Raw genomic sequence first — 25,933 nt, 5'->3', positions numbered from 1 at the left:
CACACACACATCCTCTCTCTCATTCTCACACTGTATCATCGAAGCGAGGATCTATTTTCTCCGCCCCGCGTGTTAGCCAAAGAATTGGTTAGAATTCGGGGCGACTGTGCGTGTGTATGTACTAGCGCTGGCGAGGAGTGAGTGTGAGCGATTAGTGCAAAATAATTTTCTCACCAACTTTCCAACTTTCCGAAATCATCTCAGTTCTCGGTGGTCGTTCTACGGTTTCGGTTCGGGGTGGTCGCTCTGGGTCTGGGTCGTTTTTTCTGAATTTGGTTCCATCTCCAAAAAAAATAAAACCGCACCAAATCGTCGGGAGCTTCTGTTGCGTTTTTTCCTCGTTTTTTTCTTTTGTTTGAGTGTTCAATTCTTCATTTTCTCCGCCTTGAATACGACCCAGAGTTTTTCGAGTGATTCGTGCGGAACCATGCGCTAAGAGGATCGATCGACCGCAGCGATCATGCAAAGTGTTAGTTCAATCTAATATCATTTGACACCCGGTTGTTACCGGGGGAAGGTGTTCGAAAGGAGGGGTTTGCATAGTGTCATCTTTACCTTCAACCAAGCGCGTTGGAGCTGAGCCTTGCGGTTTAAATTGCATGGAAAAGTGATTTTTTCTCAAGCTCAGAACATGTCGGATTACACTGTCTACTGTGTTTGCTGGTGTGCGAACGGCCCGTGCAGTGGATGAATGTGTGTGTTTGTGCTTAGCATGGTGTGTGCAAGTGTATGCGTGGCCCAATTTATTTGGGGTTGATCTGTGTGTGCGGTTTTCCTCACGGCTAAGCCAACGCGGCGGGTGCGTGAAATGCGGAAAACCTCATTGAATACCGTGCGTGCGTGCTCTCTCTCTGTATGTATCTGTGCAGTGCCAAAGAAAGGGAAATGGAATGGGTGTGAAGGTGTCGAAGGTTGTCACCGAATTGAAGTGAAAATCGGTGACATTGGCGTGCTGAAAATGTGTGAAAAACGGTCGGCCAGAGTTTCCACTTCTAATACTGCCGAGCTGCAAAGGAAGGCCCGAGGAGTGGTTTTTCTTAATTATTTTCATAAGAATACAAGATTTGGAGGCAAGAAGCAGAGAAGAAAAACGTGACACAGTTGAGCCTAAATGGTGGTGGTGGTGGTGGTGGTGGTGGTGGTGTTGGCAGGTGGATGCGATGCGGTACGGTGCGGGGTAGAAAAACACATCTCGCGCACGAAAATCGGCGACAGCAGTGGGTTAAAAATATTTTTTTTCTTTAACCTCCATCGGCGCACCACCGGGCGGTGGTGGTGGTGGTGGTGGTGGTCGCGCGGCAGTGATCCCCCGAGTGACGATCACGCACACACATCGCGACACCTGGGTCGGCTGGCGGGCTCGCGAGATTTTCACGCACTGAGGCGTGCTGCGGTGCCTGGTGTGTGTGTTCGGTTCGGTTCGCTACAGCGCCATCTTAGTGGAGTAACGACCGTGTCGATGTTGATTTTCCCGCGAGAGCGGGCTTTTCCTTCGAGTGTGTGTGTTAGTGATAGTGTGGAAAAATGTGTGCGTGTGAGAGAGAGAAAAGGAGAGCGGCGCAAGTGTGAGAAATTAGAGAATGTGACGGAAATGAGAGCTAGTTTTCCTCCCATTTTCACGAGTTCAAGGAGAGAAAAGGAGCGAAATGCGGTTTGAGACGAGCATTGGCATACAAACAGCATGAGAATGATCATGGGCCGTTAGAGCAACTAACAGAAGGAAATGGATATACTTGATGATATCACTGACTTTTGTTGATAGTAAAACAGCAGCTTCGATTCCATTTTATCGAACACTGCAGATGTAGTTGAATATCTGGATACATTGAATTTGAGGTTCTTGTTCCTACAACAGGCTGTTGGTCTTGATCAGTGTGATAAACCAGATTTTTTCTATGGCTTATTTATTCCTGCGAGTATTAGCGGCGCGGTCCATATGGGGCTTGAACCCATGACGTCGTACGATTGACGACTACACCAAAGGACAATATTAGAGGCTAGAAAGTCTCGTTTACAGGGGTTTCCAGGGGACGATCATAGTTGTCGGACACTTCCTTGACTGTTTCTTATTAGAAGTGAACTTCGTTTGAATTGGAATGGGACTTTATGGCAGCCTATTTAGACAAGCTCATGCGAAATTCTTATTGGATTTGTCCAACAAGCGTGCCATAGAGCCCAATTCCTATTACATTTAAGTTAATTTCACTTAAGAAGGAGTCAATTAAGTGTTCCACAGCTATGAGAACTCCTGGAAAACCCTGTATGTGCATAATAACCATTCATATACCTGAGGTAGTTGCTTCCCTAGCTCCTGTTCGCGCTATCAGTCCCAAACCTGACGACTCTTTAGTATGGCGTCGACAATGCTGACTGTGCCAGTCGCTAGGTCTAGCAGCAAACCTGAAACATCTTAATTAATCAGGCGGAAAAATGCAACCTCCCGACCGAGCCCTGCAATCCCCTGGCTACTGATTGCGCATGACCCCGTTTGCAAAGTGTCCCTCCGTTTCCTCCGTTTCCTCTTTCCAAAGCCTTCCCGCTACCAAACACACGGCACAGTGATTGCACTATAACATGGTACAACTATTTGTGTCGAGCAGTCATTAGTCTCGTCTCAAATTTCTGCCACTACCGCGAACGGGCACGGGCAAGCGGCATGGCAGCACGCATCCTCCACACACCTAGCCAGCCACCCTGCCGTGTCACCAACAACCTGCCCAACGGGTGAGCCACAACAAGCTGCCTGTTTTGCTGGTGTGCCAAAGAGATTGGACCGAAACGGGGCGACGGGGAGGTTGGAGACACGGGCGAGAAGGAGGCACTGCTTGGGGTTTTGGTGTTGAAATCATACCGCGGCAAAACGCACTTGGCATGGGTTCACTACTTGGGGTATGATTTCCCTCAACAACAACAACAACAGCAAAAAAAATTGGAGAGGCGGGCTGGGTGTACTAATCGAGCTAAAAGAGCGAATGTATGTGCAAAAGAAGAAGAAGCAGAAGAAGAAAAAGAAAAATAGATACAAAACTTGATCCTCCGTTTTCGGTACTTCTCTTGCGGGGAGAGGTTCAATCGCAAGGTGGAAGAAGGACGCTACAGAGCGGGAAGCACGAGCAGCACATTTATTAAACTAAACCGTTTCCAATTTGTCCAAATGTACACTTGAGTGAGAATGACATGTTTTGCGAATCATTGCCAGGATTTCGGCTAATCTGTATTCCTCCTACAGGAAATGAGCTCGCACCGATGACTGTGAGTGTGTGTGATCTCACACCAAGATCAAATAAACTGCAGCTTGGATCACGTTGCAGAGGCAGCGTTGTGTAACGGTGAACGTTGTTCCGCGTCTGGTTTTGTTATTGTTTCTTGAAGAATACGGAATCCCGTGACCGCCTGCGAGGGCCTGTTGTTTCAGGATCAACAAGATGTAAATCACCCTCCACTTCGGGACAGCTTGTTTGGACATTCGCTCGGAAATTTGCCAGTACACGCCAGCACCGTTTTGATCCTCCACCTCATCACGAGCTAAAACCTTTACGATGCAAGTGCATCTTCGCTGTCTCTACTTAAGATTTCGGTGCTTCTTTGTTCCACTCACCCACCGGATGTGTGTTTGTACGGGGCGAGAAAACGCGTTTGGAGAGCATTTTGCATGAAGCAGAAGCGCTAAATTGTGGTGTAAAGTGTGCAAGCCAGCCTTCCTTGGTTGCGGGTAAAGTGCACCCGACGCTGAGGATTATTGAGCATGATGCAGATGGTTAATGAGTTTCTCGCAAATGAGTCGTGCACTCTGTGTCAGTCTCTGTGTGTGTGTGTGTGTGTGTGTGTGTGTGTGTGTGTGTGTGTGTGTGTGTGTTTGTCGATCGTTTGGTGTGAGTGGTAATTTCCTTTCTTCTTTAGTCCTTTCCCGGCAGCGGAGTGCATCAACAGGCGCTGGTGGTGGTGGTGTGCGGTGCCGAGTTGTGTTAGAGTTGTGTGCAGTGCCACAGTGCTCGGAATGTGTGCGGTGCCGCAGTGCCCCTGCTTGATGTGCGCGTATCGATAAACATTCAAAAACCCTTAGTGCTCTCCCCGACCTGTAGTGCATGCCGTTATCTAACACTCGATGATGGGAGATTGCGTCGGACGTGCGGCGAACCACAAGAGCAACGGCACCACCACCAGCATCCTGCACAGCGCATCGCCCCAGATCGTCCTGCCGAACGGTGTGATTCTGAACCGCCGGCCCAAGTCGGATACGGCCGCCCTGAACGAGTGTCTGCTGTGCTGGAACCAGCCGCAAGATCCGAGCCGCTGTCCGAACTGCGCCCGCCAGTACTGTCTGCAGTGCATCACCAAGTGGTTCGGCGCGAAGCGGGCCCAAACGCCCGACGGTGGCATCGACTGTCCCAACTGTCACGCGGTGCTACCGCTCGAGAATCTGGTGCAGTGTGCGGCCGCGGTGCATGATAAGCTGGCCAGCGGCGCCTGTGAACCGGTCCACCTCAGCAACGGGGACGCCTGCAATGGGTCACTTAAGCGGAACGGCAATGGGTCGGCCACACCGCCACCGACGGCCGAGAAGGGTACGATTCGCGTGGTGGTGAAGGTGCTGGAAAGCGATGCCGATGCGACACCGAACGGCTCACAGACCGTGCGCACGAACGGAACGGTTACGGCGGCCGACTGTGCCCTGCCGAACGGTTCCAGCCCGGGAAAGATGCATCCACCGATGACGAACGGCAAGCAGCAGCAGCAACAGCAGCAACAGCAGCAGCAGCAGCCGGTGAAGCAGCATGACAAGCGAAAAGATAACACATCACCGCAGCAGAACGGTACGGAATGGGACGCTGTCGGGAAGCAGGCAGGTTCCGGCCCGTTGGAAAACGGACGAAACAAACCAAAACCACCACAGCCCATCATCTGTAACGGGGTGCATCCGGAGACGACGTCCAAGGAGCGCAAAAGCGCTAACCAAAGCAATGGAAGACCCACGGTGACGTTCGAGGAACCAAAGCCAACACGCCGAAACGGTTACCGCAGCAAACAGGCGGCTGAGAGTGCAAAGGCTACGGTCGTGGAAAAGCAACCATCGCCTCCGATTGACGACCAGGCAAGCTTGAAGAGATCCTCACCCGTGAATGCATCTTCGCCGGAAAGGGTCGTGCGGGAAGATGACTCCTCTACTGCCGGCGTCTCCGATAACCTCTGTCCAACGCACGCGCTGCCGATGCTGTTCTTCTGTCTGTCTTGTAATGGATGCATCTGCGAGACCTGTGCCCTGCACGACGACACGCACGCCGAGCACACGTTCAAGAAGATCACCACCATGTACGACAGTAAGGTGGAGAAGATCCGGCACGAGTTCGGTGGCATCAGGGAGTATCTGGCCGACGTCGGTACGGTGCTGCGTGCCATCGAGCAGAACATTGACTGGGTTCGGGCGTCCAAGGCACGGAAGCTGCAGGAGCTGAGCCAGCTGCTGCACACCGAGGCGGAAAACATAGAGCGCCAGATACAGGCCAAGCTGACGCTGCTCCAGCGCCAGAAGGACTCGGTGGCGGGCGAGATTGCGCGCGTTACCGGCGCCTACCGGCGGTTGGAGAGTGAGCTGAAGGCATGCCCGAAACCGGAGCTACTCTTCAAGGACGGTGACTTTCTGCAGCGCTGTGCTCGGTTGATTGAAACACCCGCCTCGAAGTCTTTCCGCCACGAGCACGTCCCGGTGGATCTGGATTGGTAAGCGAAGTTGAAGTTAAAGCCATGATTCTGGGTGACATGCCGTTTTTTTTTGTAATTGGATTTTCCAGTGAGTTTGTGCCCGAGTTCCGGTCGGAGGTGTTCGTCATCAAGAACTACCACGCGATCGAACCGATGGAAGAATGCCGAACCTCGGACGTGTTGCGCGATGTGGTCGGGTTCGGGTGGCGTCTGCACATCTGGAAGAGTGATCATCTCTCGGTGACGCTCATCATGACGGACGGCGTTATTGGAAGGTTCGGAAGAGTAAAGCATAGTGCCGGCAGGGAGCATCTCTGGATCGTAATCTTGATTTTGTGTGCTTCTTTCTACAGATACGAATACTGCATCGAGCTAATGCACGAGGATCCGGCGAAAGCGATCAGGCTGACACAGATCGATCACTTCGAGCTGCACCAAACCGGCCCGGTACACGATCTGATCGAGAACGATCAGCTCGAGGTGGAAGGCTTCCTCAATCCGGAGGACGACTCGCTGCAGATCAAGTTCTCCGTCCGGCCGCCCACGATCGTCATGGTGAGCCGGTACCAGCAGGAGTTTATCGATCGCTTCATGAAGGATAACATCAAGTAAGTATTACGGCTGCTGGCAAATCTGCATCAAGTCTTCCGGCCGGATGCCGGAAACTAATCATCCAATTAGCTTGATCCTACCTCGAGGAGAGCTCCAAATTCCAACCAGCAAGCAGATGCCGGCGGAAAACTATTCCTAGAACAAGGTGGGCCCTAATTTGCCAAACTCCCGCCCAATGCCCCAGGGCAAACATCTCAGGGCACACGCTTGTTAGTACGTAATGTACTTCCTGGCAGGTTACACACGCTCAAACGCCCTGCACCGGGACGGCCAGATTTGGGGCTAGAATTAAATGATCTTCATTCCAAAGCGGAGCGGCGACGCGGATCGTTTGCGATGTACGAGCCGCAAACGGCGATCATCGCATTGAAGAGTTCGTGTATATTCGCCATTGGGAAAAAAGGGAAGCGTCCTGAACCTCCGCGTGTTAGCAAATGCGCGAAAGTGCAGCCCGGGATCAATCACGAGAAATTTTAATTGGTCACCCACTGGGGGGGAGGGAGTAAACTGGGAGGATGGGACATTAAGTGGAGCATCTTCAAACACCTCCCGGACGTGTTGGTTGCAGCAGTTTGCGTGCCATCTATATGCGTTCGAAGGGTGGAAAACGACACGTCTGCGGGAGTCCAATCGTGTTGCCACTAAAAATAGCTCTAACCCCTGCCCCACTCGCCAGTCCCCGTCGGCACTGTGGGAGAGCACTGTGGCATCATCGCGGTGAGGTATTCTGACCACGTGAGCCAAGCACACCTTACGCTCGTTCGGGAAGTGTTTGGCGTTTGGCTCTGTGAGAGCTTCATGATTCACAGCGCCAAACCCCGTTGGTGAACCTTGGGAAGCGTGGCGTGGCTCACGTGATACACCTTGCAAGCCTCAGATCGCAGCTGGCACGCAGGAGCCGGTGGACCGAAACTCGGAGTAATTGAAGTCACCAATGGAACATATTAATTTAATGTAACGCTAATTATCATGCGTCCGCAAACAAAATTGCTCCCCATCTCCTTGCACAGGGCTCTGCAAGAACAATGCGAGGGAAAGTACTGTTTCGATCGCTAGACGGCAGAGAGATCCCCTTCTTCTTCTTCTTCTTCTGTTGGCCCCGCTTTCCGATAGTGTGCCCCATCTTCACGTGCGGATCGACTTGATGTACGGTGCCTTGCGCGTGTTCGCTCACACTCAACCCGCTCGGTGACGCTCGGTGGTGTTTGGGCGAGGACGCGAGCGTTGGGTGTGTGTTTTTTTCGTCTTCGTTTTCCTTCTGCACGCTGCTCTGACGTGCGTTGTTGGCGTGAAGTCAATTAGCGCATACTGGGCCACCCGCGAACACCGTGCGGCGCGCAAAGGTTTTCGGCCGGGGCCACAGAACCTTAATGCCGGCGCATACAAGCCGCCCGTCCTTCCAACGCCGTCTTCGTTCCCTGCACAGTCGTACGGAAAGGGGGGGACGTTTGGCAAGAAAATAGACCTGTCCTCCGAGACACACCCTCCCCCCATGCCAATCTGCTGCGAAACAGGCAAACAATGTGAGGCTTCTGCGGTGCGGCGACGCCAGAAGACTGGTGAAAGTGGAGTGCCTGGGTGCTCAGGTGGTGACGTCTTGTTCATCGAACTGTTACTTTTCTTTGATATTCTGGGGTGCCTGAAGCGCGTTTAATTAATTTAAACAAAACAAAAAAAGGGGGGGGGACGAAAAAGAGAGCCTTCAAGAGATCATTCCTGCAGCAGGCAGCGGGAATAAAAATAATCATAATTAAGGAAAGCAAAAGCGTTGGGAAATGTTTGAACAACTCAAAGAACAACTCTCGGCCGGCCCCGGGGGCGGGCTGGGTGGAAGAGTTAATTAAAATTCGCTAGTGTGCGCGCTTCGCCTGATGCTTATGTTTGCATCCCTGTCCAAGTGTGTTTCAGTGTTGGCCGTTCCCTCGGCGCTCCTTGCTCCAAACAATTCTCCACCCTCGTGCGCCATTACGATGTGCAGCTGTAAATCATTTTTTTACATCACCCAAAGCAAAGTGCAATTGATGGCCCAATTCTCCCGTTCCCTCCCTCGCTGTTTAGCACGGTCCAGATTGGTGGGTAGATTTTTATATTAAATTTCCCAGCCCAGCCCCAGCCACGGTGACAAGCAAACCCTCTGCCCGTCCCTCGTGAGCTTCCGATCCAATCGCAACGGGGTAACAATTCCGAAACCGAAGCGGCGGATCAACTCGTCTGCAGGGAGAGTGTGGGCTTGAACGTCTTCTCGGCTTCTTTGGTCCCGCTCGGTTCAGTAAATTGGTCCTCCCTGTCTGCAGCTGCTGCCGAGACGGGTGTGTTGGGTGCATATTTAAATGGTGTGTTAATTATGTTTTATTTACACTGTGTATATCTGTGCCCGCCCGTACGAGAATATCTGTGGGCCAAGGGAGGCCACGATATTTTCACAACGGGTCCCATTGTGGTTTTAGCCACCTCGCGGAGGGGTTTTTTTGTTTGGTGATGAATGTTTATTTTATTTATTTTTAATGCATTCATCTCCCCGCGCATTATGCTATCGCTTGCGTACCTTGCACGTACCCGACTGTGTACTGTGAGGCGAGCGACTTTGTGATGTTTAAGGGCGGACTGCGGCACCCCACCGGCTAAGTGTGGTAATGATTTATGGAGATCGATTGTTTGAATTGAGTTTTGCGGGGGGTTTTAGAGGAACTACGGAACTCGTTCGCAGTTCAAACGAAGCAGCAAGAAATGATCTCGTGCTCTGCCAACCCAATCGATCGCTATTTTCATGCCCTTGCGTGACGTTTTCATTTTGAACTGCTCCGTTCGATTCGACCAGATTCTCATTTGTCATTTGTGTTTTTTGCCTGCAATCACCACAAGGGCGTTTCGGTTTGCCACATCCACAGCGGCCTCTGAACCAATCGCGGCTTACAATTAGCTTGTTAGCGACAGCATCTTTGCATCGCGGTTTGGTGCTATTTATTAGCGATCGATTGGCATGGTTTCTTTCCTCAGCGACGACGACGCCAGGCGGCAGTAAATTAAGGCGCGGGGTTTTTTTTTCGCATTCAATCTAGTTTAAAGCGGCTGTTTTGTGCTGTTTGCAAGCATCGTGTTGCGTGTTAGCAGCACCACAAAGGGCACTTTTAGATAAATATATTTGTTACACACTCAAATAATAGCCGCACAATCATTAGGGGACAACGCGTTACGGAAACGCTGGGAGATCATAATTCAGGCCTTGAATCTGCAGATCACTCGTCGGACCGCACCACTCAGGATCGTACATTCAAAAGAGCATCCGACAAGAGATGGATGGTTGGATGAAAGTGAGCGTTGATTTACGGGAGTTGCCTTTAGACCCCCTCACACACACAAACACACACACACACACACACACACACACACACACACACACACACACACACACACACACACACACACACACACACACACTTCAGAGAAGACGACTAAAAGACACCGGCATCAATATGAATAATCCTGTGCTCCCTTCTGTTTTCTGTATGTATGCGGGGACCGGCAGCATACTGTGTGCCTTCTCCCCTCACGTCAATTGATCGATCGCGGTACGATAGTGGGGTGCTATAATTTGCACCATTTTTAGTGCCGTTTAACGCCATTTTTGGAGCCGGTTGATGGTCAGGACGGGTTCGCAATTCGGGGCCGCCAGAATCGCCGACCCACATGGTCCTTGACTGGGTGAGCGTGTGGTTGTTGGTTGGTTAATTAGTTTGTTGGTGGTTGGGATATTGGGTTGTTGAACAGACAATTAAGTTTTTAATGGCAACGCGTTTGCCATTGGACAGAACGATCGGTTCCGTTTGCCATCAGCACGAATCAATTCGGCCAAGTCGTCGTGATTTATTGGTTCGTTGTTGTTGGTGAGCGATGCTTTTTTGGGTACTTTTGTTAGCACAATAATAATCATAAACGCTTGTATAAAAGCACTTGAATGGAGCGGTATCCAAAATTCCTGCTCGATGTCATTCCATTAGATACAAATAGGTTGATGTTGGCTCGTGCCGTAGCTAATCAATTTCCTCAGCGAACTTTTTAAGGGTCTACAATACAAGGTATGATAACAGAATGACCCATTACGGGCAATAATTGAAATCATAAATCTCTCAAGCCCTGTAGCTAGAAAATTGGGGCCAATTAATTGATCCGCTGTGCGTTGTGTCATGTCGGCTGTGTTATTGTTCGTGGTTAAACTGTCAGACATTGCCCAGGGTACAGGGCAAGTACTTGACCCACTTGTCCCGTGTGGATCCGAAGGAACGAACGCAGTACGCTTAATAGGTGAGAAAAGCTCCACAAAAAAAAACCCACCAATGCAGATTGTAGGCACTCTCTGTAAAAGGATCGGGCTGTGCACGCTTCCGAGAGTGAAGCGAATCGAACCGCGAACACCCTTCTGGGTCTGTGGTTTCAGCCGTTCCGTGTACCAGCCAGGTTGGGAACGGTTGTAGCCTTGCGTTAATTGAATGCTCCAAATTGGGTAGCATCGGTTATGCTTACACCCGGCCAGCGTGCAACGCGGATGATCCATCGGTTGCGGTGCATTGTCGAAACCACCGATCAAATATCCCAAAGCAACGAAGACTGCCGTGCCACACACACACACACACACACACACACACACACACACACACACACACACACACACACACACACACACACACACACACACACAAAACGATTAGGGCTCCAAACATGAATCTATTGTGTAGTCGCGAGGAAGATTAACTGCTGCCAATCATCGTCCATCGTCCGAAACCATCAATTTGCCTGCCCGACGAAACAATCGAAGCCGATGGGGACGAACACACTTGGAAGCGGGGGGAAGCGAGCAAAACCACACAAGAAGCAAGCTGAGGATGCCGTCTCCTCCAATAACCATTTGCAGCAAACCGTTTGCATCATAATTACGGCTCGAGTTGGTGGTTTAAGTATCGGCTACCCACCCCCGGTACGCGGCAAATTGGCATTTTGGTACTTTCTTTGCTGTGCGCACCACACAGTGGTGGTGTCCCCAAAAAAGGGTCTGTTTCATGCTCCATTAGAGTTGGTTCCCAACTACCAACCATGACGCCAGGGTGGTGGTGGTGTACTGTTTCAGCGCGTGTGCGTTCCGTCTGGCCGCTTGGACAGTGATCCGGGACTGACAGATTGTGTCGATGACTGGCCGATTCCGAAGATCAAAAGCGGGTTTTGGGGCGGCTTATTAGATCTTCTGATGACCTTGCCAAGAGAGGAGTGTTGGATTCAGTACACACTATGAGAGAGATATAGAGAGCGAAAGAGACGTAGAGGTGAAAGGTGGATTTAAGTAATTATGCATACCATGTGACAGCTGTGGCAGCAAGAACGAGCTGTGACCACCGATCGCAGCGGTTCCTAATTATGATGGTGATAATTTGTGTGCGTGGCCAAGGCTATCCACGCACGATCGGCGTTTACTCCACAGTGGGAAGAAGCCTAATGGACGCTAATAATGATCGTTATAGTCGGACTAGGAAAAAAACGGGAAAAGAAAAGAGAGTGTCTAAACGTTTTTAAAAACACACGGAGATCGCATTGCCGATAAGCATCGAGGTTTACTTTTACCTTGACCGTTTGCTAATGGCGGTTGTTGACTTCTCGTTAAAATTTAAGCACAAACACTAGTGCCTACTACTGCCACCTTTCATCAAGCTTATCTCGTTTTGCAGCGAATACGACAGCAACGTAATCACGATCTGCAACATTCGCGATCCCACGACGTCGATCGTACTGTCGAAGCAGTACACCGACACGGTCGGCTCCCGGTGGCGGCTGAACGTGTATCCGAAGGGGAACAACACCAACCAGCGCTATCTGAGCACGTATGTGGAGCTGTGCGATGGTATCGCGGGCAGGTAAGCATCGATGGTGGACGATTTCTGGGGAAGATCACACGTTTGACACGGACGATCGATCGGACTCACTCGGCAGATATCAGTACACGGTGGAGCTGCTGCACGATGATGTGACGCGCCAGGTAAAGTTCCAGTCGGAGGACCACTTCAAGGTGGGCGATATACAGGGCTACCAGAAGTTTATCCGCGTGCGGAGGCTGCTCGAGGAGGGCTATCTGAACGAGGAGGGCTCGATTCTGATTCGCCTCTCGATTCGACCGGCCAACCTTGCGCTGCGCTGCCAGTATCAGGAGGAGTACCAAACGCTTAAGGAGGACAAACTGCGCACCCAGTTCAATGCGTAAGTGTAACGTTGGAGTTGGTGGTTGGTCTTTCATACTCCGGACGACAACTGATGGTGCTGTACTGTGCTTTCCATCCTTCCAGCCAGCTGAACCAAAACCTAACCAGGATAAAGAGCCTGCGCGACGACAATGCGTCCCTGCAGGCGCTGGTCTATCCGGAGTACGCGTCCAACATCTTCGTGGTGCGCAACTTCAGTGCCCTGCGGGAGGCCCAGGAGGACATCTGCTCGGACAATGCGTACGACGATCTGGGGTGCTGCTGGCGGCTGATCGTGTACGCGAACGGTGATAAGGAGGGACGCGATGAGTGGCTAAGCGTGTACCTGAGACTGCTAGAAGGCATTCCGGGAAGGTAAGTTAGTTTGCTCAGCGTTGGTCGTTGTATCGTTGGTTGGTAATGTTATCGTCTGCTTGCCACCTTTACGCCCAGCTACGAGTACTGCGTGGAGCTGTTGCACAACGACGCTGCCAAGACGGTCAAAATGGAGGGGACACAGTCGTTCGACATACAGGAGCGCTTTGGCTGGACGCGCTTCGCCCGGCTGGACTGGATCTGTGCGAATGGGTTCGTCAGCGAGGAGCAGGACGCGCTGTACTTTCGATTTTCCCTCCGGCCGCCGAACTACAAGGCAAAGTGCGAATATCACCATCTACTGCGGCTGGAAGCGAAGCGGGAATGTGAACTACTGAAACGGTAATTTGCCCAAGTTCTAGGTTTCGTCCCGACTTTGCTGACTGGAACAACACGCTGCGCTCTTTTCTTTGCCACAGTGAACTGATACCGTCGTACAGCACGAAGACTTACACGTTACGCAACTTTTCGGAGATGCAGCGCAAGGACAGCTTCGTCTATTCGGACCCGCTGGTGGACGATCTAGGATTCACCTGGAGACTGCTAATCTACGCCAACGGACACAATGAGGCGCGTGGCAATCATCTCAGCATCTATCTGATACTATTCGAAGGTGTATCTGCCAGGTAAGGCACTCGTCCGTTCGAACGTTAATGTCCACTTGGCTACATCTAAACCAACAGCTGATCGAGTCCATTCTCAAACGTTGTTCTTGTCCTGCCAACTTGTATTCCCCCCCCCACCTCCCAACTTTTCGTGCAGCAGGTTCGAGTATCGGGTGGAGCTGCTACATCCCCAAAATCCGACCGCCAACATCAAGATGGAGGGCGTGAACGTGTTCAAGCTGAAGAAGATCTGGGGCTGGCCACAGTTTATGGATCACGAGCGGCTGCAGGAGGAGGGCTACCTCGACCAGTCGGCGGACACGCTCGAGTTCCGCCTGTCCATGTGCCCGCCGGACATTAAGCTGAAGTGTGAATATCAGCAGGAGTTTATACGCAAGCTTAAGGAAAATCAGAAATAGTGGATTAGCGTCGAGGAACAAAAAAAAATCAACGGTCAGCCTTAAAACTGCCAGTCCGGGGTGGCTTGTCGGGTAAGGGCAGTGTGTAAATGGTGGGGAGTTTCGAAGAGAATGTGTCGTGTTTAGATGTACACTGGGCCACTGGGGAACATGAACACTCGAACGAATCGAACAAGCCGGACAAAGCCCGTGGCGTCCTCGGAAGTGCTCCACCATGTTTGGTGGTTAGGAGCAGCGTGCACGCGCGATGAAGCGAAAACACGCGCGCCGAGCTTATCGCGTACAACGAGTTTACGCAACCGAGTGTGTGTGTGTGTGTGCGGATGGATGGATGGGATGCGCACAGCAGAGAGTGTGTTTGAGTGCGCGCGGGAATGAAAATGAAATGAACACGTTCCTACTGTGTCGTTGCATCGTTTTTGGACACCTTTCGTTATGGGGTAGGGTGGGGGAGGAGTTTCGGTGTACTGTGCGGATTTTTTGTTAGTATAAATTTTCTTTCCGACACCGCACGCCATGCACGGGCCCGAGCGTTGATATATAAATCAAAGCTAATGTTCGAGCAAACCCAAAAGCATGAGCATGAGCGAAGAACATGGTAGGGGCGGTTGATAGCTCTCGCAAAAGAAAGCAAAGGGAGGGGGGAGGAGAGGGTTTGAAGTGTAGGGGGGGGGGGGGCTGGTAGCCGTTTCTATATTTTTAGCATAAAAGTGTAAGGAATTCGATACGCGACACCGGCGATCATGATGATGATCATGCTGATGGTGGTGATGATGCTGCTGCGGTTAGCGCAAGATCACCGGCGAGATGGGGCGAAATGATTTGAAATCAGAAGCGACGACGGGCCAGCCACACACATACATAGGCGTTCTAGTGTGCCATCGACGAACTGACCAAAGATACAAACCGGAAGCGCAAGTGTACGCGCGCTTGGAAACGGAACGAACGAAGCGAGCGAGAGAGGAGACGAACAAAAACAAAAGTCATAAAACGAGAGTTTGTCGTACCGTAACCTGCAGCCAAACCGTTGTTAAGTGGCCCGCGAGGTGCTTTATGTTCCTCCCGTTTTATGATCGACTCGCTGCACGCTGACCACGGGGACGCTGGGAGCGTATGTGTAGATTGTATATTATATTTATTTTGCTCGGTTTTAGTTTTCGTGTCACTGCTTGCGTTCACGTCCCTGGGTCGTGTGCGCGGGAAGTACGGGGGAAGTGAGTGAGGCCTTGTATGAAGTTTAGGATAAATATCGCACCGAACGGTATCACGGTGGACACGGTACGCTTTTTTTTGTATATTATGGTTTAGACTGTTTTTTTGTTGGCCGCCCGTATCTTTGACTGGTAGATTCGTAACGGGCGTAACGTGTAGCCTGTTCCTTTCCTGTTCCACTCTTTGAAGGGTGTGGGAGGAGGAGCGTTTAAGTAGTCGAAAAGATGTCTTTGTTTTTTGTTTTTTGCTTTTGTTGTTCACCGCCGACTGTCCTCGCGGTAAGTGGGAGAAAAGAGTGGGTTATAAATTTATGAATATTCTCTTTTGCGTTTCATCCACGTTTATGTGTTCTTGCCGTGCGGTTTCGGGCGATTTGGCACGGCTTAGGGAGGGGGAATACTGGGGGAGGGTTAGTTTTTTTTCTTTTCTATTATAATTGTGCACCATGATGAGATTGGTTTTCATGTCTCAGTGAACGAGAGCAAAAATACAATAAAAGAATATTTTGCAAACATGGATAGTGTACGTGGTGTCCATTTTCCGAACTAAAAACAAAAAAATAGCTATTGTAGCGATAAATCGTATGAAATCCGTTGTAAAAGCACGTGGTTAGTTCTAAATTCAAATTTTAGAACAATGAGGAAAGTTTAAATTCAAGTTCGAAAAACCGTTACAATAATTCAAAATCCAATGTGAAGCATGCTGAAATTAAGGTAAAAATTACAAAATATGTACATTTTAACTGTTCTTCGTGGCATAAACATAACTTCAAATACGAGTTTGGAGCAAATATGAGCGTAAACATAAACTATTTTTCCATTTCCGATATGTTCTAATTTACAGCCCAGAGCGAGTTCGAACGTCAACCCTTGATGTCGTGCACGGTTCGGCTTTCGTTCCCTCTCGTTCCAACGCCTCGCGCTCTCTCGCTCGGTAGCTGTCAAAATTAGGAAACAACAATACAGAAAGTAAACTGCGGGCTGGCTTTGGGTTTATTTTTCCGTAAAATATTCACAGAAAAATGGATTCCGAAGACGCAGCACAAACAATTTTCGATTCGGCGGTAAGTTGGCCACGTACTGCAGCCACTGAAATGGTGTCTTTCCTTTCCGTAGCCTCGTCGCGAGCGATTCCGTTTGCGCTGTGCGCGATGTAAACATTGACGGTGGTGTTCCCGTGTCTCTTCCGAGGATGACTCTGGAAGCATGCAAAGTTTTACCGATTTGTTGGCTTTTCCTGCTTTCCACCATGGTTGCGCATATGGCAGAGCGAAGAGCTCGCAGATATGAAGCGAATATGAGCAGCGACGCGAAAAACGCGACATTCCGTGCGGTACAACGAGTGATTACAATTGTTTGTTTACGTTTTGTTTACAGTCCTCGCTGGTGGAAGGCTGCCGGTTACCGGTGAAAATGAGCGGGACGAACGATTGGCCACTAGCAGAAATTATCAGCATTAGGGAGGGATCGGATAGAAAATGCTATTACTACGTACATTATGTAGATTGTGAGTAGCAGAGGTGGCAGCAGAGTTCGCGCCATCCCCGACATACGAATCGTAATCGTGTTCCCGCCTTTCTTTTTAGTTAACAAACGACTAGACGAATGGGTGACGGAGGAGTTTTTGGACATGCGGAAGGTACAGTTCCCCCGCAAGGACGGCATAACGACGGGGCAGAATACCGGCGTAACGACACCGAAACGATTACCTCCCGCGCTGACCTGCTCCCGGCCTGCCAGTCCCGTCCAGACGCCCGAAATCACGGTCAACGGTGGTGCCGTGCTCGAGGCGGCACTGCAGAAGAAAATCAGCCGCAAGCGGAAAGCGACCTCCACCGAAAACGAAGACTCGGAGGACGTACCCTCGACGCCGACGCCGCGCCAGTCGGGCAGTATGGTGGCGCACCACGACGATGTGGTGACGCGCATGAAGAACGTGCAGCTGATCGAGCTCGGCCGGCACCGGATCAAACCGTGGTACTTTGCGCCCTACCCGCAGGAGATGTGCACGATGTCGTGTATCTACATCTGCGAGTTCTGTCTCAAGTACCGGAAGAGTCGCAAGTGTCTGGAGCGGCACACGAAAAAGTGCAACCTGCGCCACCCGCCCGGGAACGAGATCTATCGCAAGAGCACAATTAGCTTTTTCGAGATTGACGGGCGGAAAAACAAAAGCTACGCTCAAAACCTCTGCCTGTTGGCAAAGCTGTTTCTCGACCACAAGACGCTGTACTACGACACGGATCCGTTCCTGTTCTACGTGATGACCGAGTACGACACGAGCGGGTTCCACATCGTCGGGTACTTCTCGAAGGAGAAGGAAAGCACGGAAGACTACAACGTGGCGTGCATATTGACTATTCCACCGTACCAGCGAAAAGGCTACGGAAAGCTACTAATAGAATTTAGTAAGTAACGATGGGCGGACAGGACAAGACGCTTCCTCGCACGGGAGGATCTCACCACTAATCATGAATTGCCTTTTTAACAGGTTACGAATTATCCAAGTTCGAAGGAAAAACGGGTTCACCGGAGAAGCCATTGTCCGATTTAGGTTTACTGTCGTACCGCAGCTATTGGGCGCAGACGATACTAGAAATATTAATCCTCCAAAAGCCAACTGGCGACAACGAAAAGCCACAAATAACGATAAAGTAAGTGGTTTTTGCTCTGTGCTTAAGGTTGCTAACTGGATTTTTGTTTGTTTTAATTGCTTTTAGTGAAATATGCGAACTCACCAGTATAAAAAAAGAGGACGTCATCTCGACGCTGCAGATACTGAATCTAATCAACTACTACAAGGGCCAGTACATAATCTGCATCAACAAGGAAACGATCGACCAGCACAAAAAGGCGATGGAGAAGCGAAAGATTCGCATCGACTCGAAGTGTCTCCACTGGACGCCCAAGGACTGGTCGAAACGATCGAAATGGTAGAGCCACCCCGGCGGCACGGACCGCATAGTGTACCAATCAATCAAAGGAGCCACAGACTGTTTAGCGGCGACCAGACGTTCTCTGTACGCTGGGAAGGGGTTGTATCCTCCTGATGATCTCCTTTCTTGCATAACTGTGTATGTATTGTGTGTTTATGTCTGCATTCGTGCGTGCGGGCGTGCGTGTACCTTAGATGAGTAAGCTTTTGGCGAGAGTAGAAAATGTGCTGGGCAAGCACCTATGCAGTGGAAGAGCTAGACAGCTGCGGCTGGCCTCTTGAGGCTGCGAAAAAAAGGGGACATAGAGATGAAGCGCCATAGAGTCGGTAGGATGGTGGAGATAGGCAAAGAGAGCCGGGAAGAAACAAAGCGGTGTTGATAAATCCAGTTTTCGGTTGTTGTTTTATTTGATTTTATGTTTGTACCAAACGAGCGAAACGAAAATGCAGCGCGGTGTCAGCAAACGGGAAGGAAGGGGGATGTTGTCCGTCTGGTGGCGGTAGTGAAATGTTCGCTCTCTCGACAACTCTTCAGTACGCTCCGTAACCGTCCGTAGTGTAGTTGGTCGAGGGTGGTGGCGGAGGTAGTCTCGGCTGGGGCGGGAATCCACCCCCTGGCGGGGGTCTTGGCGGAAAACCGGCCATTTGTGGTGGTGGCGGTTGCGGTGGCCTTACCCCACCCGGAGGAGGTGGCCGAGGCGTGCTGGGTGCGGGCGGTGGTGGTGGAAACTGTCCACCAGCGGCGCTTCCCGCGGGAGGAAACGATGGCGGCGGCGGAGGAAATGGTGCCGATGGAGCTGGTGGAGGTGCGCCGACAGGGGCGGGAGGTGCCGGGGCGCCCGGTTGTTGCCACGGCGGTGGCGGAATCATGCGTGGTGGCGGCGGAATGCCCATCGGGGCAGCTGGCAGTGGAGGTTGCGGTTGAACGCCGAGTGGCGGTGGCAACGGGGGCGGAGGGATTGCTCCTGGGCCACCGTATCCGCTGGGAGCTTGCGGTGGCGGCATGATGGGCGGTTGCGGTATTACCGGATTCGTAGGGGGCGGCGGTGGTGCCAGCAGTGGCGGTGGCATCATCGGATGACCCATCATACCCGGATGCATCGAGGGCGGGGCGGGAGCATCGGCAAACAGCTGATGCGGTCGGTCCGCGTGCGACAGCGGGTTCTGTGCCGCCAGCAAGCGCTCTGCGGCCGATCCGTGCCGTTCGCCTTTCGAATCCTTCTTGAACGCGTACGAAACCGATATGGGGCGATTGCAAAGGTACTGTCCGTTCATGGCATCCATGGCCGCATCCGACGCTTCGAAGCTGGCGAAGTTTATGAAGGCAAATCCCTTCGAGTTGCCCGTCTCCGGATCGCGCATAATCTTTGGCGTCTGCAGGATCACTCCGAAGGCGGAGAACGTGTCGTACAGCAGCTTCTCGTCCACCTCCAAATCCAGGTTGCCGATGAAAATGTTCGCCCCCACATCCAGGCTCTTCTGGTGGGCGGAAGCTTTGTTCACACGGATCGGTTTGCCGTACAGCTTGATCATGTTCATGATTTTGATCGCATAGTCGGCGTCTTCCTCGCCCAGAAACTCGACGAACCCGTAGCCCTGGTGCATCTGTGTGACACGATCCTTCGGCATGTGCACGTTCACTACGGGTCCGCTCTGGACGAACAGTTCCCAAAGCAGCGTCTCCGTAACCTTATCATCCAGTCCACCAACGTAAATCGTTGCATCTGGAAAGAGGGAATGTGCAATGAGAAAACATCAGCGACTGAAGGTAAACAACCGAGATACACAGCGTCCCGTTCGGTTGAATAAGACGGAAGCTCGAAGTAAAATGGTGTGTCTACACACAAAGCACGTGTGCCGTACTTTGTAGACGCGTTTAACGTGATAATTTATACATTTTATACCGAATTTCACCCAAAAATACCTTGATTTCTTTCTGCTATCGGACCGGCCGCCATGGTTTCTTCCTTTTTTCTGAACGAAAACGACGCACAGCATACCAATGTGGCCAGATTATTTTGGCGGATTTCGGTAGGAGCACCAATATTTTATCTGTAGTTTTCGGTAGGTTAAAATTCGAAACTCAGGGTGGGGGGAGGGGATTGCCAATGCGTAAAATAAAAGTTCCATCTCACGAGAATATGCATCCTTTCACTAGGAACATTGTGCTAGGAATTCAAAGCCAAAGAAGGACTAAGATGCACATATTCTTCTCAGTGGTGGCAAGTTCTTTTTCTCGGGGCTCTACGCGTACGCTTAGGGCCGCTGCAGTGCTCCATCGGATACGATTTTATCGTACGTGCTGTCATTTGATTTTCGCTGGATTATTTAGATTGATTTGAGAGTTTGGCTGAGATTCATATATATCGGTATTTCTGGTCACTTTGTCCACAGGGCAAGGCGAGCTTTTGGCGGCCACCGTCGCAAAACCGTCGCAACACGTCAAAACCGGCGTCGCATGTACTGCAAAGCGACGTCGCCAGCGAGCGAAACTCGCAACAATTTCGAGGCGCTGGCGACGGTCGTTTTTGACGTTTTGCGACGGTCTTTGACCTTTCGAGCGAGCTTTTGCCCTGCGGGCCAGTGTGGCCAGATTATATTGGCAGATTTCGGCAGGAGCACTGTTGAGAAAGCAACCATTTAAATTTAATCAATTATTTTAACGATCAATTTCTTTTTGCCCTACTAGCAAAGAGAATGAAAAAGTGTGCGACTTTTATAAATAATGTGTGTGGTTTGAAGGAAGATTGTGTGAAGCTATGAATCAAAAGTTGCTTTTATTTGTAATACAAGTGATAAAATATTTGTAAACCAAGTTTGATGTGTTAAAGTTTTTCTTTTGATTCGGGTGCACCAAATCCATGTGAATGGAAGCGCACAGCTCGCTAAGAAAAAAACGAGCGGGAGGGGGTTTCAGTCCAGCGCAGCGCAACTCGCTGGAATCAAGTGGGGTACCAGTTCAGTGCAGCGCAAGCCGAAAGAAACGGAAAGGAAGGGGTATGAGGAAAATACAATGAAACAGCGCTAGCGAGCGTTCTTTTCAGTGAGAGCACCTCGTGCATTTTAAAGGCATGCAATAGAGCGTATTTTCTCCGTGGTAGCGCTCCATCTACCAATTTTAATATTTAGCCCAAAACAACGGACTTCGGATCCGATCTTGAGCCGAACCCCCACCATGCGTTTCTACCTACCCCTCGCCTGAAAATTTCATGCTCTTTGTCTGTCGGGTAAGCTTTAACCGCCGACAGCGAGATTAAAATTCAAATTTAAATGATTTTTTTTTGACGAGCAATTCTCGGAATTCACACAACTGACATTTTCTACTTATTATGAACATTAAATTTTAACGGATAAAATTTTGAATTCCAAACGCATGTAGCATTTTTCAAGTTGCAGGCAAACATACGTGCATCAGCGCGATACTTAACAAATGAGGATAGCGATCCTTGAAACAGTATTCTAAGCGCCACAGATTAAGCTTAAACAACTGAAAAATCAAATATCTATGATTTTCGGTAGGGTAAATGGAAAATCGGTAGTTTTAGGACGGTCATCTGTGAATCGGGAGGCATATAAAAAATCGGTAGGAATACAGATAAATCGGCACTTCTGGTCACTCTGCAGCATACGTCAAGCAGAAATGTCAACGATCATTCTACACCGACACTTTGACATTTTATTTATGCCGACAAGTCGGTGTTATTTAAATAACCGAAAAATTATTCTTTTTCGGGAGTTTTGTGCAAATAAAATTCGGATTAAAATGGCAATAATGCGTTTTTTCATTGAATCACGTGTAAAGTGTTATTAATTCTCACGCCAGAAACGATGTTGAATATTCGCACGGGGTTTGAAATTATGATAACGAAAATGGCGCCAATCGTTTCTGCTTGCATTCAAACGTAAACGTAAACAAAGTCGTGTTCGGGCGATCGTGCGTTGCTACATGTTCTGTGATATTTTGTGATTTTTTGTACAACATCCTGCTAAAAATGGCATCATTCAAGCCCGAAAAGCAACTACATCCACCGGAAAAAGGGTCAGACTTTGCATTTCCCTTTCTGCCGTACGATATACAGTTAGATTTTATGAAGACACTCTACACGGTGATACACAGCGGAGGTATCGGAATCTTCGAAAGCCCTACTGGAACCGGAAAATCGTTAAGTTTAACCTGTGGCACCCTTACCTGGCTGAAAGATTATGTTCGATTGATGGAAGCGGAGCTGCAGGAAAAGATTGCGCGGTTGCGAGCTGAAATAGCCCGTCTGGAGAAGGAGAACGAGAGCTCCAGCGATTGGATCTCAGGACAGTACAGCGCAATGGGCCAACGAAAGGAGTTGGATGAGCTGAATCATTTCAAGCAATCGATTGAAGAGTATCAGAAGCATCTGCTGCGGATGAAGGATCGTGCGGTGTTGCACAAGATTCGGTTGGAGAAGATTCGTCCCAAGGATAACACTTTGAGGGAAGAGCCGCTCCAGCAGGACGTCACAATCGATGAGGACGAGTTTTTGCTCCCGGAAGAAAGTGATGGCAGCGATGAAGAACCTGAAGCCAATCGTGAGAAGGACGAGGAGCGATACCGTCCAGTGCAGGTGATATTTTGCAGTCGTACACATTCGCAGCTTTCGCAGGTTGTTAGCGAAGTGAAGGAAACGGAACATTCCAAGGATCTTCGACTGATGTCGCTCGCTTCACGCCAAAGTCTTTGCATTAATGCGGACGTACGCAAGCTAAAGTCGAGTACGCTGATCAACGAGCGTTGTCTAGAGTTGCTGAACAAAGGAGGAAAGAGTAAAGCAAGTGCCGGCGACGAAGGCGATGATGGGCGAAGTGTCAAGAAACGAAGAAAGCTTACCCAATCGTGTCCCTACTACAATCAGCGTGCAATAGAAGGATTGAAAAATGGTATCCTCTTCGAAGTGTCTGACATCGAAGATCTGGTAAAGGCGGGAAAGCGCGAACATGCATGTCCTTATTACGCCTCCCGCGCCGCTATTCCCGATGCACAGGTGCTGATGGTTTCCTACCAGCTGATCTTGCACCGGCGCACACGCCAACAGTCCGGCATTCGTCTGCAGGATGCGATCTTGATCATCGACGAGGCACACAACCTGCTGGACACGATTTCAGCCATACACAGTCAGGAAGTGCGGCTGGAGCAGCTGCGCCTGGCAAAGGCGCACCTTTCCGCCTATAAAGCTCGGTACTTCTCGCGCTTCTCCACGAAAAACCTGCTTCGCATCAATCAGCTCATCTTCATTGCCACTCGGCTGGGGAAAGTGTTGTTCCCAGAGGGGAGCAGCCCCAATCGATCTCGCATGCTCGAAACACAGGAGCTGTTACTCGAGGCGGATGTATTTAATTTGAACTTATCGGACATACTTTCGTTCTGCGAGCGATCGCGCATTGCGCAGAAGGTGCACGGGTTCGCCCAGAGCGCAGCGCCGGAACTGCTGGAACGGAATGCGCCATCAATTCGGTCGAAGGTCGGCACGACATCGAAAGGATCAACGAGTGAGCTGAAATCACTTCTGAAAACCCTCGAAGAAGACTACAAAAGCAAATCACAGAAGAAGAAAGCAGGCCGACCAGCGTGCAAGCAGGCTGTGGAGCCTGCTCCTGTTAGCAACCAGGAAAACGATCAACAGTTGCAAAGCAAACCTTCTGTCACAAATGCGATTCGGCCGTTGATAAACTTTCTCGAGAGTCTGGTGGAGGATACCGGTGGTGGAAGTGGTGATAGTCGGGTGATGATTTCGTTCGATGAGAAGGATCCGTCGCAGGCGAGCATGAAGTATCTGCTGTTGAATCCGGGTGGAAAGTTTGAGGATATCGTTCAAAGCTGTCGTTCGGTACGGAGGCAGACGGTGTGCAACTATTCCTGGAGTAAAGTTAGCTAATTTGTCGTTTTTGCTCTTGTTTTTTGCAGGTTGTGCTGGCCGGTGGTACGATGCAACCGACCGAAGAGCTGACGGAACAGGTATTTCGCAACTGCCGGGAGCGAGTAACGATAAAAAGCTATCCACACGTGGTGCCGAAGGATGCCGTCCTTCCGATCGCCCTTGGTCGAGGGCCGACCGGGAAAGAGTTTTTGTTCAACTACAGCAACAAGCAAAATGTGGAAATGGTAGGTCCATTTTGCGATTCAGATCGAGAAGACAATGCTAACATTCGCCCCAAATATTGTTTCCAGCTCGACGAACTTCAGTCAACGTTGCTAAACATCAGCCAGGTTGTGCCGCACGGTGTGGTGGTGTTCTTCAGCTCGTACGACTTTCTCGACCTGTTCACCCGAAAGCTGGAGGAGTCGGGCAATCGGGCACGGCTGGAAGAGCGCAAGAAAGTGTTCCGTGAGCCGAAAACATCCGGCCAGGTGGAGAAAACTCTGTCCGAGTACGGCCGGGCAGCACGATCGGCAACCGGGGCCATACTGTTCAGTGTGGTCGGGGGTAAGCTTAGCGAAGGGTTGAACTTTTCCGACCAGCTCGGGCGCTGTGTGGTGGTGGTAGGGTTGCCCTATCCGAATCGTACCAGCCCGGAGCTGTGCGAACGGATGCGCTACCTGGATCGTAGTTTGGCCGGTGCCACGTCCGGTGCGTCCTCCGCCGGAAACGAGTACTATGAGAATCTTTGCATGAAAGCCGTCAATCAGTGCATTGGCCGTGCTGTGCGCCATATACGGGACTATGCTGCGGTGATACTGCTCGACACCCGGTACTGTACCGGCGAGCGCATTCGTCGAAAGCTGCCCGTGTGGATTTCGGAGCGAATGGAGTGCGCCGAACGGTACGGGCAGGCGCACGGGAAGTTGGTGAAATTTTTCCGCGACCATAAAGCCAAACAGGTGGAAGAAACTCAATGAAAGCGATGCGTATTTTCGGATGAAACGTGCGCAGTAAGTACAATCAAACCCTCCCCCTCGGTGGGAGGGATAGTTGCTGTTATATTGGGCTATTTTAGTCCGATGTTGTTTATGTGTATATATTTTTTCTCCTTCATGGTTTCGATTTAGTGACACAGCTTGGTTTTTAATGTGGTTGCGCTTTTAAACACTTTTACCATTTTACGATACGAGATAATCACGCGTCTGCTTGTTTCGTTTTTTGTTGCTGTTTTCTTAACACACACTACACCGCGTTTGATACTGATTCATCACACGAGCATTATCGAGCATTGTGAGGCTTGGTATTGCTGCACATTTGCTGATTTGTAAATAGACTTACACACCTGCACAACATATATATCGACCGATTTGAATTACTATTGATTGTTTTTTGCAATCTTTCTAACAAGGCGGAAGAATATCGTGACTCATTCTCGTTTCCTTTTTAAATCCTCTCAAGGCTTTCCTTTCCCATTCTAATCGTGTCTGTGCTGTTGTCAGCTATGCTGTCATATACCCTTTTGCGTACTAAGTTTGCGGACTGATGTATGTAAGACACATTAGCAACAGTTATGCGCAAACACCTCCCTGGTTTACTGTGTGTGTGCGTATGTTTTGTGCGTACATGGAAGCTGCGACGAATATGCTGAGGCTTTGAGACAAATGGGCCACACAAAGACATTGAGAACGTTAGTTTAGGACAGCGGACACGCTCACGGTCACTTTAGAGATAACACGATACAGTGTGCATTCTGTTTATCGTTTACATTTTTACTCCTTTTTACATTACACGATAGCTTTGCTGTTACTAGAATGCTTCCTAAGGCAGCCCTTTCTTTCGCTTGTATTGTAGCATATTGTTTTTTTCCCCTTTATTGCATTACGCATATTTGTTTTTGCATTAACAACAGAAGCACACAAGATACGGGATAGAAAGACAATGTTAGCTTCTTTATTCCAAGCACA

The 25,933-nt window shown here is 50.2% G+C and overlaps 4 protein-coding genes across 7 annotated transcripts; 3 read left to right on the top strand and 1 right to left on the bottom strand.

Annotated features, from left to right (window-relative positions):
- The first annotated feature begins 204 nt into the window (after positions 1 to 204).
- LOC121591044 lies at positions 205 to 15,660 on the top strand. Of its 4 annotated transcripts, none has more exons than XM_041911383.1 (10): positions 205 to 250; positions 3,901 to 5,718; positions 5,790 to 5,975; positions 6,054 to 6,308; positions 12,027 to 12,212; positions 12,289 to 12,552; positions 12,639 to 12,908; positions 12,987 to 13,250; positions 13,328 to 13,534; positions 13,671 to 15,660. In XM_041911383.1, exons 2-10 carry the CDS (start codon positions 4,106 to 4,108, stop codon positions 13,930 to 13,932), a joined length of 3,507 nt encoding a protein of 1,168 aa, XP_041767317.1. In that variant the 5' UTR covers positions 205 to 250; positions 3,901 to 4,105; the 3' UTR covers positions 13,933 to 15,660. The 4 variants fall into 4 exon arrangements, with proteins under 4 accessions (XP_041767317.1, XP_041767319.1, XP_041767316.1 ...); XM_041911385.1 differs by having other exon boundaries at positions 212 to 469; positions 13,674 to 15,660; XM_041911382.1 differs by having other exon boundaries at positions 212 to 469.
- A 430-nt stretch (positions 15,661 to 16,090) lies between these two features.
- LOC121589621 (histone acetyltransferase Tip60) lies at positions 16,091 to 18,466 on the top strand. The gene is made up of 5 exons (XM_041908685.1): positions 16,091 to 16,207; positions 16,521 to 16,650; positions 16,730 to 17,551; positions 17,635 to 17,797; positions 17,864 to 18,466. The coding sequence occupies exons 1-5, from the start codon at positions 16,166 to 16,168 to the stop codon at positions 18,078 to 18,080; spliced, it is 1,374 nt and encodes a 457-aa protein (XP_041764619.1). The 5' UTR covers positions 16,091 to 16,165; the 3' UTR covers positions 18,081 to 18,466.
- Positions 18,455 to 20,298, bottom strand: LOC121589622 (splicing factor 3B subunit 4). Its single transcript, XM_041908686.1, has 2 exons — positions 20,003 to 20,298; positions 18,455 to 19,802 (listed from the first exon to the last, which is right to left on the bottom strand). Exons 1-2 carry the CDS (start codon positions 20,034 to 20,036, stop codon positions 18,610 to 18,612), a joined length of 1,227 nt encoding a protein of 408 aa, XP_041764620.1. The 5' UTR covers positions 20,037 to 20,298; the 3' UTR covers positions 18,455 to 18,609.
- Positions 20,299 to 21,824: 1,526 nt separating this feature from the next.
- Positions 21,825 to 25,519, top strand: LOC121590918 (ATP-dependent DNA helicase DDX11). Its single transcript, XM_041911101.1, has 3 exons — positions 21,825 to 23,936; positions 24,014 to 24,211; positions 24,278 to 25,519. Exons 1-3 carry the CDS (start codon positions 22,071 to 22,073, stop codon positions 24,944 to 24,946), a joined length of 2,733 nt encoding a protein of 910 aa, XP_041767035.1. The 5' UTR covers positions 21,825 to 22,070; the 3' UTR covers positions 24,947 to 25,519.
- The last annotated feature ends 414 nt before the right edge of the window (positions 25,520 to 25,933 follow it).

The sequence above is a fragment of the Anopheles merus genome, chromosome 2R (genome assembly GCF_017562075.2).
Source record: "Anopheles merus strain MAF chromosome 2R, AmerM5.1, whole genome shotgun sequence".
In the NCBI taxonomy this organism is placed as follows: domain Eukaryota; kingdom Metazoa; phylum Arthropoda; class Insecta; order Diptera; family Culicidae; genus Anopheles; species Anopheles merus.
The sequence above is the reverse complement of the archived record's forward strand: the minus strand, read 5'-3'. Positions and strand labels throughout refer to the sequence as shown.